The sequence below is a fragment of the Ischnura elegans genome, chromosome 3 (genome assembly GCF_921293095.1).
Source record: "Ischnura elegans chromosome 3, ioIscEleg1.1, whole genome shotgun sequence".
Classification (NCBI taxonomy): Eukaryota; Metazoa; Arthropoda; class Insecta; order Odonata; family Coenagrionidae; genus Ischnura; species Ischnura elegans.
The window spans coordinates 76,003,919-76,020,194 of NC_060248.1; the positions used below are offsets into that span (position 1 = coordinate 76,003,919).

Genomic DNA, 16,276 nt, shown 5'->3' on the forward strand with positions numbered 1-16,276 from the left:
AGCAGTTTTTTGCTTGCTTGTTTCGTTGTTAATCTTAGCTAATCAACCCTTTATAACCCAATGTTGCTCCTAAGTAGCATCAAAGATCTCATTCAGAGATACAAGGCGAAAGTTGGCTTGAATGTTTGAGAACAGAGCTCAATGTGAATTCAGCCATATGAGTTTAATTTTTTCGTTTTCAATGTTGTAGTCTCATTTCATTTCTTAGGGCCACCTCCAACACTATTGTGGCTCGTTAGCTTTTTAAAAATATATCAAGCCGAGCTATAATTCACTAATTTACTAATAATTCACTATTCTTCTACATACTAATTCTATATACTTCACGAGCTATAATTACCTAATAATTCTCCGACAGCTGAGGACATTTGTGCCATGAGGGAAGGAAGGGTAGAGAGAAACCCGGCGTCGGCATTAGCCTGCTCTTAACGAAAGGCGCCAAGGGGACCACAGCTTAACGTCCCATCCGACGGACAGAGTGTTGCGCTTGAAATGTCCTCCACACAACATTCAAGCAGGGATCGGGCGGTCTCTGAAAATTCTCTGCCACCGCCGGGACTTGAACTCGAGCCCGTGGGGTGGGAAGTCAACTTTATAGCTTCCACACTAACTCGATCCCCCAAAATTACATTTTTTCCTTAATTTGCGTAGGAAAAATGAGATTCTACAAGATAAATTATTTAAGGTGTAAGTCAATGTTTTTGCGATTTATTTTTAACAATGATGGCATATACAAACATTTCTTTCATTCATCATATCAAAATGTGTTCTGCATTATTATTTGAGTACTGAAGTGTGTGAAAAAGGTTGCATTATGATATGTTCACTGCGTATAATTGTGACATCGTTTGAAACACAGGCCAATTGGAGATAAAATGCTGCAGAAGATATTACAAGATAGAGTTGTTGTTTGTTGTTCATTGTTGTTCATTCTAAAATGAGGAGCCGAAATTGGCAGGGAAATTTTATACAATGACGCTTTGATTAATCGTTATTGTACACAAATGAACGATCTGCACGTGATTTGTTTCCATGGTAGTTGTTACATGATTATAATCCTAGGTATGCTACCCTGTGATTTTTTTAATCAACTTATGCTATTTTTGCCTCTGTTTATATCAATGAAATACTTTACAGTATTTAATTGCGCTTTCTTCTGTAATAATCTCTTTTTACATTGTAAGGGTATTTATATTTTTTCTTGAAGGTTGGCTCGTCTTTCGAGAGTTCTTTGAATTCCTCTGTGGACGCTTCACATTCCTTCTCCAAGTTCCCTGGCAGCAAATTCTGAGTTACTTCGATGAATCTGTCGAGGGTACAGAATTGGGAGCCCCCACATCCGGGGATCACAAGACCCAGTGGCTCTGTGTCACCAGGTCCTGAGCGGTAGAGCACCTGTAGGAAAACAATATTTTTAAAATTTGAAGCAGCATAACACTATTTAAAAGTGTAAATATCCATTTTTTTCATTTAACTTGAATGAAATGGTATATAATCGCAGCCTCCAAAAGAATTATAATTGTTTTTAATGTTTTTATGAATACTTTTAAGAAAATTGGATAGGAAAACTGGCGTTCAGTTTTTTCTAAAAGTTTGAAATAACATGATTTTTTAGGTGCTCATGGTGCCTCCGTTTGGATGCACGGCTACGTCCAAAAGATAGCCAAATATGTCCTGTACTACAGTCAGTTTCCTCACTCTTTCCACATTTACTTTCAGGCGCCATTTCTCTTCCATTCTTCGGTATTGGGAGTTTTTGTTTATAGTAGCCACATGAAATTTGAGGTTATCCTCTTCCCAATTGTATATATTGCTAGATCACTGCGAGTTAATGCGAAGTATTTGTTTAAAAGGGTTATTCGTTTTGGGACATCTTGTAAGGCTCTCAATTGTCGGAGAAAAACCTTTGTTCGAGTTTTGATTTGCTACGTGGAGCAGAGCTGAAACGCAGTATTTGGACCCCCCAACCCAAGTGAAAAACCCCAGGCCCCTAGCCCCATGGTTTTGTATTACACTGCAGATTGGCAGTGAGCGGATAACAAAAATACGTAATATTCGTATGGCCGTGGAATGTGAAAGTACCCTCCTATCGTGTAGTAGGTGTAATATTGACTTTGCGAGATTAAATTCACTCACTAACTACATTTAAAATGTAGGATCATTGTCAATAAGAGTAGACCTATTTATCGTGTTGGGTGTCTATGGTTTTATATACGTCATGTAAAACTTCTTTGGGATCTAGGACATACACATCAAAACAAATATTTCAATTGCACTATCATTTAAACACCTTTTCCAAGAACTGATTGGTCTTGCGAAAAGAAATTGCTGTTTAATACGGGTCTGAAAAAATTCTTATTTTTTGTGCGAAAGATTCCGTAAAAGTTATCACCGTGGCTAGTTCCGGCATACTTAAACATGCTTATTTTTTAGGTTCGAAGATTTTCGCGGCGTTGGTTAGATGATCTTTCCATTCTATTCGGGTTTTTCACCGCGTTTGTTGTTTGCAGCAGCGGATCAGCTGCCGCCGCCGCCTATATAAGGCGGAAAAATTTTCCAATTTTTTCACATACCTTCGACCTGAAGACGCTGACTGTAATGCCAGCGAAACTGTTGTCTTTAAAAAAAAACAACAAACGCGGTGAAAAACCCGAATAGAATGGAAAGATCATGCTTATTTTTTGTTTCTTTTTGGAATTAAAAATAATAGTTTCCATTTGAATCACTCACATTTGTATGGATACGTTCGATGCAGCTAACGATGCTTCATAGGGAAAAGAATATACTGTAATATTCTCGTTTTTAGGAAAAATAATTTTTTTTGTAATTCATTGAATGTCGCTTGAAAATGTTAGGCTAGCACTTCTTTGTAAATTTCGTTTAAAGATTCAATATTTCCTTTACGCTCTTATGGCAACGGATGGCTCAAGCTCCTTAAAAAGGGTGGCTTAAAAATAAACACAGTGAAATATTAAAATTTTATACCCATTTATTTTTCCTTTTTACTTCGAAAGATGTCATTTGCGAGAGCAATAATTTTTAACAGTTTGTTGGAGAAGCTTGATTAATGCATTTGGTTTCAATTGCGGAATCATGAGAGGAACTCCATAAATCAGAAGTTCATTGAATCACTTTGGAAATGGAAATATTTGCATGAAAATTTGCATATTATTAATTATAATATGTTCTCTACATTTTGTGAAATCTTTAATTGACCGGAGAGTCAAATTTCGAGCTCAGCAGTATATCTGACCTTAGAAACGTCGGCGGCTTTCATCCTTGTATCCTTAGATTACAATTGGTAGATATAATGGAGAAAATACATACCTTCACGTAGTGGTCATTCATTTCTCCTTTGTAGAGCTCAAAAATGACGGCAGACGTATAATCTGCCAGCTCGCTCAAAGGGACCCTCAGTGCTCGCCTGATAGAATGCACATTCATATCGTGGGCCGAAAAGGAATATAATTTCACTTCATCTTCACCCCTTGTGTTGTTAACCATTGCATTTATGATGGTCTTCAAAGTAGGACCTAAAACGTAGGAATCAACAAAAAAGAAATAAATCACAGATATAAAATTAGGATAAGGGGGATATTCAGCGGAGAGGTATACGTGTACTCCTCGTGTGTCCATCTTCTTAGACGATAGTTTTTCGGCACTTCAGCTGGCTTCTTCGTCTTCTTCATTGACCTGAAGAAGACACCTGCAATACCGCCGAAACTGTCTTCTACGAAGATGGAAACATGTGGTGCATATCCCATAAACCTCTCCGCTTAATCTTCAACACACCACGAAAGCCTACACAAGGATTTGATTAGGGGGTATTAAAATAATGAAATTTAAAAACCTTTATAATTATACATAAATATAGTACTCTTGGTGTCTTTCAATTAGAGTAGGCTATAGCTAACGCCGGGTTTATCTCCAGCTTTCCCTACTTATCCTCTAATTCTCGTGAATATGGTCTCAGCTGTCGGTTGCCACCTTCAAATACCATGCCATACGATGCAGTATCTATTTAGATCGAAATAATACAAATTGAAATTCGATTGGTAGGCCTTTAAATCAAAGAGGACAAATTTTCATTTTTTTGGAATAAAATACCCCAGTCATAAATGACTTCTCTTCTGTAAATCCTCGCTGGAGTTTAAAATATTCGGGTATTTTTATCTTGGGTTTCAGATCGCATAAGGATCAGGAGAGACTGCGCGGCGCATATAAAAAGTTATCAACCCAGAGGGTCTTTTTTTCCGAAACTTATTATATATTTTCTCGTGTTCAGTTTTTCTTTCGAGAAGTTGTAAATTCAATATATTTTACTACATAGAGGGATTGGTTTATCGGGGCCCCACGCTGTGTACTATTTCACTTAAGTGGCCCGGAATTTGTATGAGCCAGTCTTTGAGATTAAGTATTTCTAAATTATATTTAAAGAAAGTGCCATATGATTATCTCGTCTCGATAGCGTCTCCCATTTGAGAATATTCCTTTGCTGTGGGTGATGTTGTCGAGGAGGAGTGTAAAAATGTGGTCATGAGGAAAATTCGCAACAAGACGGGTCGAGGGTCGAATTCAAAAGTATTGCAACAAATTGAAAACGCCATTTTCGCCGCAGTTCGGAAATTGGATTTCGGTATTTTCTATGACACCTGTTCGGGGGAACTTTGAACAACACTCCCATCTCCCTTCATATTATTACTATTACGTCACCGCAGGGAAATGTATACAGAGTATGTGCAATGCTTAATACCACTTGAATTGTGCAGCTCATGCTAGATAATAAATCCATCTCCAGAACTTCAATTTACTTTCTCTCGTAAATTGGCCGATCCGTCGAAGTATTCCAATTAATAAAAAATTCGACTGTACATACGCATTGAAAATGTAATGATACTGTGTTCTTACCTGCGGTAAGACGAGTTATCTTTTCGTTGTCTGTATATTCATTCAGTAATTCCTTGAAGAAAACATCCATTGGACTCGGGAATATTGGTTCTGCCCAACCTGGAATCTTTCCTTTTACACTTTTCTTCTCAGCCCACCGATACACATGCCAAGTCAAAAAATGAGTTTAAATATATTATTATTCTGCATTCAGTAATTTTTACGATAGCAAGCTAATCGTACTTAGAATTTCGAGAAAAAAGTTACCTTAAAAAAATAGTATTTTGATTGATGGGCACTCCTCTTAATTTAATTTAAAATTAGAAATTGTTTGTTTGCGTTATATCTATATTTTTATTAGCTATATAAGAGAAAAGGAAAACTGAATGTACCTAATTGTTGTAACTCTTTATATAATTTATTTATTAGTGCCGAGAAATATCTTTAATTTTCTATTTTGAGCCCATTTACAGCAGTTTAAAATGTTTTCACGTTTTTTACAATCCCATTCATCTCCCGCTACTCTGTTACTGCATTATTACAACACGAGTGGATGAAAATTTCTATAGTAGCCAACAAATAATATGTTGTTGCCTTTCTAACCGTAAAATTTTGAATAAGAATTGTTATGGAATTCGCAAATGCTGTTTTGACGAATTTAAGTATTAAGATTATAAATTATTTTTTTATATTCTTTTCTCAGTTTATATGTTTTGTGTAGCGCGATGAGTTTTCCGAAATTTCCATTCTAGCTGTTCCGCTAAATGTGTCCGCTACGCAGTGTGAATGCCGATTGAATTACAAGAAATAATATAAGTGCTTCTTTTTTTACCCATTCAATTTTACACTACTATTTTTGATAATGCTATATTTTAATTATCTTGAATTGTTATGAAACGATTCTTACCTCGACTCTCAATGTGTCACTCAAAAACACCGTAAGAAATGGATTTTCTAGTATTTTCATTCCAGATTTCTGCTGTGCGTATTGGAACAGGTCTGGGTATTTTGCTTTCATGTTACCAAACCTTTCCTTCCTTAGTTTATCCAATATCTCCGTTAACGCTGGGCAAAACTGTCCGAATACCTGCAAGCAAAGATCAGCACGATGTTCAATCATGTCAGACATTAATACCCGCATTCCGATGTCGTATTGGATGTTAGCTTCCAGCAATATATGATCAATGACAATCGCGGTGTATTTTGATTCAACGGTTATTTTCTGAGAAGTCTAATTATTAGTGTTAAAATCCACAGAAAAAATCATTCGTCTTGATCGGAACTCGATTATCTCCCGATTTCCGGTCGAGTGATTTAGCCAGTTAAGCTACCGAGGCGTCATTCTCCCCAGTGGAACTTAAGGGACTATACCAGACAAAGTGGTATGGACTGCTGAGCATTATTATCCGACAATCAGTCCAAATCGTTTACACAGCGCCTCTGCCGGAGAGCGAAGCCCGAACTTTGAACACATATAGTTGTTGGCTCTTGACTAATTTAAATATACCGGGACTAGCCACGGTGATAACTTCACCCGTGAATCACCCACATTTGTCCAGTATTGTCTTCAAATTTGCACAGGGGAGAGTGACGCCTCGGTAGCTTAACTGGCACTCGACCGGAAAGTGGGAGGTCGGTGTTCTAATCTCGGTCAAGGCGAATGATTGATTTTTATCTGTTTTCAGTTGATTTTTCGCACAATTCGTGCGTTGCGGATGACACCGTGGAGTTAACACCATGGATAGTCCCGGTATACTAAAATATAATTATTAGCTTAGCTAAAAGATAAGGCTGAGTTATGTTGTGCATTAACAAGTACCTACTACTGAATATAAGCATTAGAGCTTATGTAATTGCAAGATGAAGTGCTCCAACAGCCGTAACGTATTGAACTCGTCCGTTTTTCGCCAACCCGGCTTCAACTGTATTATTCGCGGGGATGTACACACAAAGACACTCATGCTAAAAATGCCTGCAGAATAAGCACAGGAAGAGCGGGCCAAGATGCATAATGGGACTAGATGGTGCGAATAGCGCCATTTCGTTCTCCAAGAGGCCCCTTATGGTACTCGCATGGTGAGGAGGTAGAGATGGAGGTGGAGATAGAGGTAGAGATTGATATTGAGGTGGAGGTAGAGGTAGTATCGCATAGTAAAGAGGTTTACGTGCGCGGCTTTTCCATTGCCTCGATCACAAGCCAGTCTTTCACCGTGTGGCATCAAGTATAATGGTTACTTGCTTAGTTGTAACATTTTTACAATGTTAAGCGACGGTAGTGGTGATGGTGACGGCATGTTATCAGCATGTAAGTGGTGGCTGACTGGTCGTTAGGTAATCGCGAATTCAGTGCTCATTAGGCCGGCCCTTATTTTTCAGAATTGCGAAAAGTTATGTTCTCCTGGTCTCAAAATGATCCAAATGGTGTTTATATTCACGTGTTAAAATTTGGTTACTTTAAAATAACGGCAACCCGTGCCCCAAGGGCCCTAAGTACTAAGGACCCTCAATTGAGTTTTTTGGGGTGGAAAAAGTGCTATCCCTATGTAAAACGTAAAAGTAAAGTTCATTAGGGTCGATTTTATGTTTGTTTTAACCTATCTCTAAGCGTTTAGGATATATTGTCCGTCGTAATGCAATCCCCCCCCTAGGGCGCCACCCCGCACCGCGGCACCGCTGAGGTATGTCCCGCACCACTTACCAGAGACTTCCCCTCAACACCCTCCCCTCCCTCGGCAAAGACTTTGCTCCTGATGATGTCAATTTTATATACCCTATAATGTCAATTTTAACCCTTCAACGCCGTCCTATGTACTGGGTACCGACCCCTTAAACGTTGATTTTTGCCGCCATACGGCCGCGAACCATTCCAGCAGGCTTTGTTCCAAAGTGCTTTTTATGTACAAAATATTATAAGCATGTGTTACAAATGTGTCTATGAATAATAAAGGAATGAAGGGAATGAGCAGGGCTTCCAGGGCTCCAACAGTAAATAGAAATATTCAAGGAAGATGAAACGAGGCAGTCAGTTCACGGATGTAGATCACTGTGGATAGATAGAGATAGTTCTTGTGTATAGTGTGCAAAGTGTGGAAGTGCTAAGTTTTTTAGTATGTAAGGAGAAAAGTGGTGAAATAAATACTTTATCATGAACGTGACGTTCATTTTAAGAATAGACCAACAAGGAAAGGCATGTAATCAAGACTAAATCCAGGCATTGAACTGGTTGGAAAAGAAAGTGAAGAAATACTCGGCTCAAATTTACCGACAGTGAGAGAAGTACTGTGTGTTTTCTCTATCACCTAATGGGTTCGAAATTTGTAAGACTTAGTGCGAGAAAAACCGTGAGAAATGCGTCTCACCCATAGTATAAAACTAGAATTCCTGTTGTTACGGAAAATAAGGCGATTGAAAAGTTAGAAAAATGACGCAAAGAATGGATGGACGTGCAACGGCATAAAGAGAGCGCGAACTACCGTGGATATGAAGAGAAGAGAATCTTTCGTAACAAAACTTGATGATTTGCTTGACATTGCAAGGAGCGGTACCATTGCATTTTTGACGCGCGAGGAGGAAAGTGCAGTTAATCTTTCGGATAAATGTGCTTGGGCTGAAGAAATAAAGTTCTTACGCAAATAAAAAGGAGAACGAAATGCAGTTATTGGTTGAATAGATTTCAATATATTCAAGAAGAAATGAAAAGATGTGGTTCTCCGCTCCTTTTGTTGCATTAGCTCACATCAGTGACCCGCAGTTCCTACAAAGACTTGTTAATTACGAAAGTGTTAACCTGGACGTTGCGAAAGCAGCGCTCAAACCACTTGTGGTACATGAGTGAGGAGTTGGTATGCCTGTCATTCTTTGACGGATCCATTTCTAGGTGTGAAAAAAACGTGATGCGCCGTATGTGGTCTTGTGTAGGAAAATATGATCCACCGAAGAAGGCATTCTATAAACGTAAAGACATGACTAAGGTATCTATACCAAATTTTGTCACCACTAATTCGAGAAAGCTATTTAATGTATTGTAAATATGTATTGCATTCTTTGATGTGAAGATGCGAGAATGTGATGAACATACAAGAACGATTTGCAAATTATTCGGGGTCATTAAGTGGGAAATGATTGTGCAGCGAGAGGAGTGAAACTAATTCAAGATTTTTAGGCAGTCACGTTGAAGGAAGAGAGCTTTCAAAATATTACTAACAATAAGTGTGACTTTTCATCGCAATACAACCCTTACGTGCGGAAAGGCACTTTAATTGCCAAAATATGGGATGTCAGTGAAAAATTAGAAATACAATGAAAATCTAATTTATTTTGGTTAATGTACCGAAATTCATGGACAGAGTGAAAATAAATTGATCTCTTGGATTGGAAGTATTGTTATGGCAATTAAATTCTTTCTAAAGTAAGCACATTTCTTCAGAGGCTAGATCTTGGCATCAGGAGCAAAGTCTTTGCCGAGGGAGGGGAGGGTGTTGAGGGGAAGTCTCTGGTAAGTGGTGCGGGACATACCTCAGCGGTGCCGCGGTGCGGGGTGGCGCCCTAGGGGGGGGATTGCATTACGACGGACAATATATCCTAAACGCTTAGACATAGGTTAAAACAAACAGAAAATCGGTTTTAAAGGACGTTTTACATAGAAATAGCGCTTTTTCGGCCCCAAAAAACTCAATTGAGGGTCCTTAGTACTTAGGGCCCTTGGGGCACGGGTTGCAGTTATTTTAAAGTAACCAAATTTTAACACGTGAATATAAACACCATTTGGATCATTTTGAGACCAGGAAAACATAACTTTTCGCAATTCTGAAAAATAAGGGCCGGCCTAGTGCTCATGCCATAAATCAAGCGCGACAAGATCTGGGAGAATATCACCATCTGTATTTGCAACTTAAGTATTATCCAGACAAATTTCAGAAAAACATTAGGATATCACATGAAATAGGCCTTGACGCACGAAGAAGCCTCCCGATATTCCACACGACACACGAAAGACAAACTCGTTTTGTCTTTGAAAGCGGTCCCGCGCGACCTCCTGGTGAACCGCGAGGTACACCTTAACGTATCAAAGCGATTTAACACAAGGAAAATATCACTTGACACACTGTATTTTAATATTTTCTTAATATACATTCACTTCAAGATCGCTTTCTTTTATTACAATAACTTATTTATATCTCATCACCATAGCCACCACCACCATCAAATCAGCAAAAAGAAATCAAAATAAAAACAAACTAAACATATACAAAAGTAATTTCAGTCATAAATACACATATATCAACCTCTACCTCGACCTACTCACCATGCGCGCGCCGTAACAAACAATGTATTTGTGTTACCTCGAGGTACCGCGACCTCTACCTCTACCTCCACCTCTTACCTCTTCACTATGCGAGCACCCAGGAACGTCGGGTTCCTCTCGACCATACCACCATACCTCTTGGCGGAAGCGACTTCGTCTGTCGGTCGCTCCCTCTGAATTCAAAAACACTGCCAAAGAATCTTAAAAAAAAGAAGGGCTATACTCACAGTGTCATACTCGTTGACCATGATTGATCTAACAGGTATGGCGTTCCATCGAATACTCTCATCTATTCCCCGGGAAGTCCTCGGAACGTAAATGCCAGCTGAGTTTGCTAATGCGCTCTGTATCGTTCTGTCGGTATCGGTGGAATATACCCTGTAATCCCTTTGGTTGTACTCTGGTGGCAGGAATTTCAGTCCATTGGGGCCATAGTGATCCATTATCCATTTCCCGAACTCGAAGTGGGACTTCATGCCCCTCTAGAAAATTGGAAAAAATGAGAGTTAAATGAAGTTACCTTTGAAGTTTATGACTTAGTCAAGATGAGAAAATATGCTTAAAAATGTCACCTATTTAGTTATCCTACATCCATCCATATTTTGGGTAAAAATTGGTCGAGTGCAGCGTGTCCAGTATAATTGTCAATTGTGAAAATAGAAATGTTGAGGTGAGAGCACAACCGTATTTTTATTACGGGAAACGTGCATAGGTGCATGCGGTTTAAAATAAGAGGAAGTGTATTTGTGTTTTAAAATTCATACGAACGAGGAATATTTGTCGGATTAGATAATGAGAGCTCCTGTTTCATTCTTTTCGCATACTCTGAAGATACGATGTAGGTGTATTTGGAATATTAAAAAAATACTTACCACAGTCAGTTGCTCGAATCCTTCTTTCCAGTCTGTTTCGTTGCTGTATGGACTGGTTGGATATGCCATCATCGGATTCCGCTCTCCATGCCGATAGACCTAATACAGAGCACATGATGAGATAACGTGTTCGATGGGAATGTTACATAATACCATTTTTGTCCACTCTTCGCTTGAGAATGGTGAACTACCAATATGGCTCGGAATTTTCTCACATGATGAAATTTTTAACGTAAATTTTTTTCTGTGCTTTTGGCTGATATTATTAAATTTTTTGGCCAATCAAACATGGTATTTGATTAAGTTAATTATATTGTTTTCATTTTTATAGTTAATGGAAAACACGTTAATTTTGCAACCCTTTATTCCTTTGGTGGATGGATTCCAGCGCCTGATTAATTTATTTCTACTTTTTAAATCTTGATGCTACCGTAATTCAAGTTATTGATAATTTTCGGAAAATAATTCCGTCTCTTGCAAATTAAAATATTTCTTCAACTACGGGAAGTTTTGCAGGAAGATTTTTTCGTGAATTTCCATTTCTTATTCAAATAAATGTGCCATAAATTATTTACTCAATGAACTGAAACCGACTGGCGATATATTATCAATTCATATTCGATACATTATCCATAAAGTGAATGGATGTTACACGGGCAGTTGAAATATTTTTAAGTTACCATGAAAACCTGAGCAAGGATGGCATTTTCTGGTGGAATAGTAAGTCTTTGTTGGAATCGTTGAAGGTCGACCCCTGCCACTGCTGAAAGGCAGATGATACAGCCAAAGAGAAACCGCATCATCGGAAGCATTTTAGCTTTCAACAGAATTCAGCTTGAAATAGGCTTAGAGATCCTGAAAAAAATCAATAATATTTGTCTTTGTGCGATGTATTGTTTTTGAAAGCTATCAAGGATATTATTCTCCAAGTGAAGCATGTAGTTGTTTCATAATACTCCCTCCTGAAGGCCCAAGATTCCGGCTATTTACCTGATTATCTAGTTCCAGTAAGTATCTCTAGAAATAGAATTAAGTTCCATTTCTATGATTGATTTTATTGTCGTTAGATAACAGAGGATGCATCAGTTAACTGACATGTTAGTGATGGAGTTTGAGGAACGGGCATTGCATTGTGTTGAAGAATAATGAATGAATATTTTGCAGGTAAAGAAAAATAGTTTAGTTATTGTATTTGGTGTTAGTATTTGCGGTAAAAGTCTTTCAAAGCCTTCCGAGTGCAAGTCGATTAAGTGAGAGACCCCTACTCGGCGACTCAACTTCAACTTTTCCAGCATAAGAATACCCCTAAAAGAGTTAGCTCCCTCCCTTCAAGAAATTCCCAGGAAAAAACAGTGTGCTCTATGTACTTCGATGGTAATCAGAAAATCCTTCCCTATCTTAACTGGATTCTCACAAAATGCAAGGCCCACAGAGGAGTAGCAATGGGATATACTCCCGTCTGGTCGGAGTAGTTCTATAATTTATTAAACGTTCAATTCTTGCCTTTATTTGTGCAATTTTATTGGTATGTACGTACCTTTTTGAGAAGTTAGAGAGCCTTCAGTGTTCCCTGCCGGCAGCAAACCGACTATGGCGAAATGTGTATCTTCGCTGCATTTCGTTCTGATTCAAATTCAGACGCATTTTTAAATGCTTCTGAATCACGTGCCCAACCCAAAGGTTTAAGAAGAATGGGGCCATATGTTAGTCGGCGAGTAGGTCTTCTGTTGAGTGAATGATTTATGTTCTCGCTTCTCGTTCGCCATTACGTGACTATAGTAGCAAACTTCATTTATCAAGGTTCAATGTCACCGCCTCTTACATCTAAGTAAGCAAATTATGATCTAAGGAAAGATAGAATGACAAAGTGACGGCCTGTATCAATGCGGTACTTTGTGTATATTGAAGTGCGGAAGGAGTATCTATTACCTACCAAATGACCATCGACACTGTATCAATTGAGTCTATGGGATTCCTATGGATAAGGAAATTTTTGGCGCTGCCTGCAATGGAACTTGTACCATCCTTGAACTTGAACCGGCTGAGATACAAATAGTTCATTAACCACTCTGCATGACGTTGATGCGCTTTAGGTCTTCGGCTTTATCTTGCTATCGCTTGTTTAATTTAAACAAATTACATCTTGTGGTGCCTAGAGATAATTTCGGCGCTACCTCTCCTACAAGTTATGGAAAATAATTTCTGTTTAAAATATTCTCTTCTTTGGAAATAGTACGGGGGACTTCTAAGGTTTTGTCATATCAAATTGTCTCACTAATAATTTACGTGATGTAGTACTATAAATTGGTATTATGAGTCTTGACCAAATTTACCATTTCCTCCCACAGAATATTTATTTAACTAAGCAACTAGGCCAAAATGAATCTCTTTCCCTCTCCAATTCTGAGTTTATATAAAACATGCCTTAAAGCCATGTTGACAACAGAAGTTTTGGACTAATAAAACTTTAGATAGCATTTTTGAATATAAAATAACTGTAAACTAGTATTTCAAGCTATTTAGAAAAATATTCATAACATATAGTCAACTTATAGCAAACCTATTGTTAACTTGATATTTATACCAGAGTGCGAATAGATATATAAAATATACATAAGTTTTATACGTGGAGTCTGAAGAATACGAAATTTGCCTCCAATATATAATAAGGCAACCCCTACATTAAGTGAGTTAATATTTACTGAAGTTGCAGGTCTGACCTTATCTTGCATTAAAAAAAGAGCCGTCGCACAAAGAGCAGTTGGCTCTTGGTGCCAAAAAGCCGTGTATCATTTCATCTTGATGTTTACGCAAAGATTTTCTTTGGAACACGTCTGCTCTCTCTCCCGTAATATAACTTGCCGGTACTAGACAATTTGGCGTTTCCTGTTCGTTACTGGAGTGTTGAAATTTAACCTTGTAGTGCATTGACCCCTAACCGTTCTGTATTGCACTATTCTCTAGCCATTTTGAGTAGTAGAGACATATGTTTACATTATCCTGTTGATCCGTCTTCGTATATTTTATTTGTACATTTTTTTCCTGAGATTGTTTCTGCTGTGTCTCTCTCTAGCTTCTTAGGTTTCATTCAGTCTAAGGAGAATCTTAAGGCTCGTCGATTCCACTCCCATGTTCACCCTGAGGAAATCAAGCCATGTGTTTCAAGGTGTCGGTTGATAGGAATCCGGAAGGAAATAATGATTTCAGTGCAAACAACGGCTTGGCAAGGTAAGTAAGAGACACTTAGGCTACAGCTAAATAACAAAACGTGTTCGAATGAAAGAATTTGAATGTTAGGAGTGAAATGTGACGAACTGAATGTTAAAAATTATCCAAGGTTATCCAAAAAAGCTAGGATACCACCAGTGATTGAAAAAATGAAGTTTACCATGATTTAAAATCGGATTGACCTCGAGAGATTAGTTGAGGAGGGTAAAGTAAATTCATAAAGTTGCCATTGGATCCGTCTCTGAAGAAATTGGTGGTCAGGTGACCTCTGGGCAAAATGAACGAAAGAGGGTTTTGCAGACGGACGTGTGTGGTCCAAATGCCTTATCATCCTCGAAAACGGGCACGTGGAAAGTGGAAACGATGCGAAGAACCATAAAATCATCTCGGAGGTCTTAAATCCCATCTTGAAGGTTTTATTGTGAAACCCATAGAAGTATGTAAACACCAAAGTGTCATGGACGGAGACAGTAAATGATTACTTACCGTCGAGTGGGGACCGGCGTTTTTGAGTTAGGGTCTGGCCCTTTCAGCCCACTATTCCTCCGTCCCCTTTTTTCGTACATAGATATAAAAAAAGGATCATTCACGAGAATAGGATAGTTACCTTGGTGATTTCCTTATTTTGACGCAAAGGTTGTGTGGTTCTTATACTCATGCGTGGATGCGATACTAATGTTAGTTTCATGATAAGGATGGGAATGAGTTTTAATCTATATACTAGCTGACCCGGCGAACTTCGTACCGCCTAACAATCAATGAACTTACAGTTTACTTACACCATTTATAAATCAAGAGCGGCTGTATCGTTTTTAATCATGTTTAATTTATTATAATAAAATAAGGATACAAATTATATAAAAATACGTAAATGAGTACCAAAATTGCTTGTCAGAAAGACATTTTCTTTATTGAATCTTCATAGTGTGAATCGGAGCACGTTTACGCGGATTTTTCTCAACAAATTTTCTTACGTTTTACCTTAAGAAATTTTGGGCATTGTGGTTTAATAAAGCAGTTCATGGAATAAAAATTATACGCATTCAGTTGTTGGCTATTTGCGTTATTAGCTGTAAAAAAATGTTTTTTGGTCCAAGTCTGTTGCATACACTTGGCCCATTCAGGGGGCAGGTTGACACGACCCCAGACCGACGCTTGACTGATGCTCAAAATCATGCAAGAAAAGACCCTATGAAGCAGCATTCGCATTAAATGACTTAAGGCGCGCCAGTTTTAGTATCTCTGTTTGGAAAAAATGCACTGCGTAAACGTACTGCATGCGTAAACGCACCACGGTGAGCCCTACACATTCGGGTTTAATGTCTTGCGTCAAGCACCTTCTGAGAAACAACAGTTTTTGTTTTGTTATCAGGCGCAAGATGAAGCGGATGAAGCTAAATAAATATAGCGAAGCAAAGCAGTGACGCAGCGAGGGGAGGTTTTGGGGGATAACCCCCCCCCCCCCCAAGAGCTTAGAGAATTTTTTTATGAAAGATTTTGTTATTAATATTAGGGGGACGGATGACTAACAAACAAAACATATTTAACTATTCACACAGCCACAAAACCCACTATTTTGAACCATTTATCTTAAAAAATGTCTGGGGGAAGTGCCCCCTTATTTCCCGCTTACCTTAGCGAGTTTTCTATACCCTATAGACCCGTGGTATTAGCTGCGCCCAAAACCCCCTATCCTAGCTACGCACTTGAAGCGAAGGAAGAAATACAGAGGATGGTTTATCGACTCGTGAACATAGCACGCTAAATTGACCATGAGAAAATCATGGGTTTTCATTAGCACATGAGCACAAACAACACAAAAACTGAAAGAATGACCATGCGATTTTTTAATCGTTATCACGAATGCAACACGAATTGTAAATTGTATACGTTTAAGCTCAAAAGGGCATATGAGTTGAGATCATGGAATCTACGGAATGAGGACTTCCTAACCTTTGAATTTTCCTTTGAGTAAAGTTGCGTG

At 38.4% G+C, this 16,276-nt stretch overlaps 1 protein-coding gene across 2 annotated transcripts; it reads right to left on the reverse strand.

Moving 5' to 3' along the window:
* Positions 1-692: 692 nt before the first annotated feature.
* LOC124155040 (prostatic acid phosphatase-like) lies at positions 693-12,730 on the reverse strand. 2 transcript variants are annotated; one of them, XM_046528783.1, is made up of 8 exons: positions 12,602-12,729; positions 11,745-11,919; positions 11,065-11,163; positions 10,420-10,674; positions 5,795-5,974; positions 4,909-5,032; positions 3,328-3,533; positions 693-1,395 (listed from the first exon to the last, which is right to left on the reverse strand). In XM_046528783.1, exons 2-8 carry the CDS (start codon positions 11,874-11,876, stop codon positions 1,141-1,143), a joined length of 1,251 nt encoding a protein of 416 aa, XP_046384739.1. In that variant the 5' UTR covers positions 11,877-11,919; positions 12,602-12,729; the 3' UTR covers positions 693-1,140. The 2 variants fall into 2 exon arrangements, with proteins under 2 accessions (XP_046384739.1, XP_046384740.1); XM_046528784.1 differs by lacking the exon at positions 11,745-11,919 and having other exon boundaries at positions 12,602-12,730.
* Between the last annotated feature and the right edge of the window lie 3,546 nt (positions 12,731-16,276).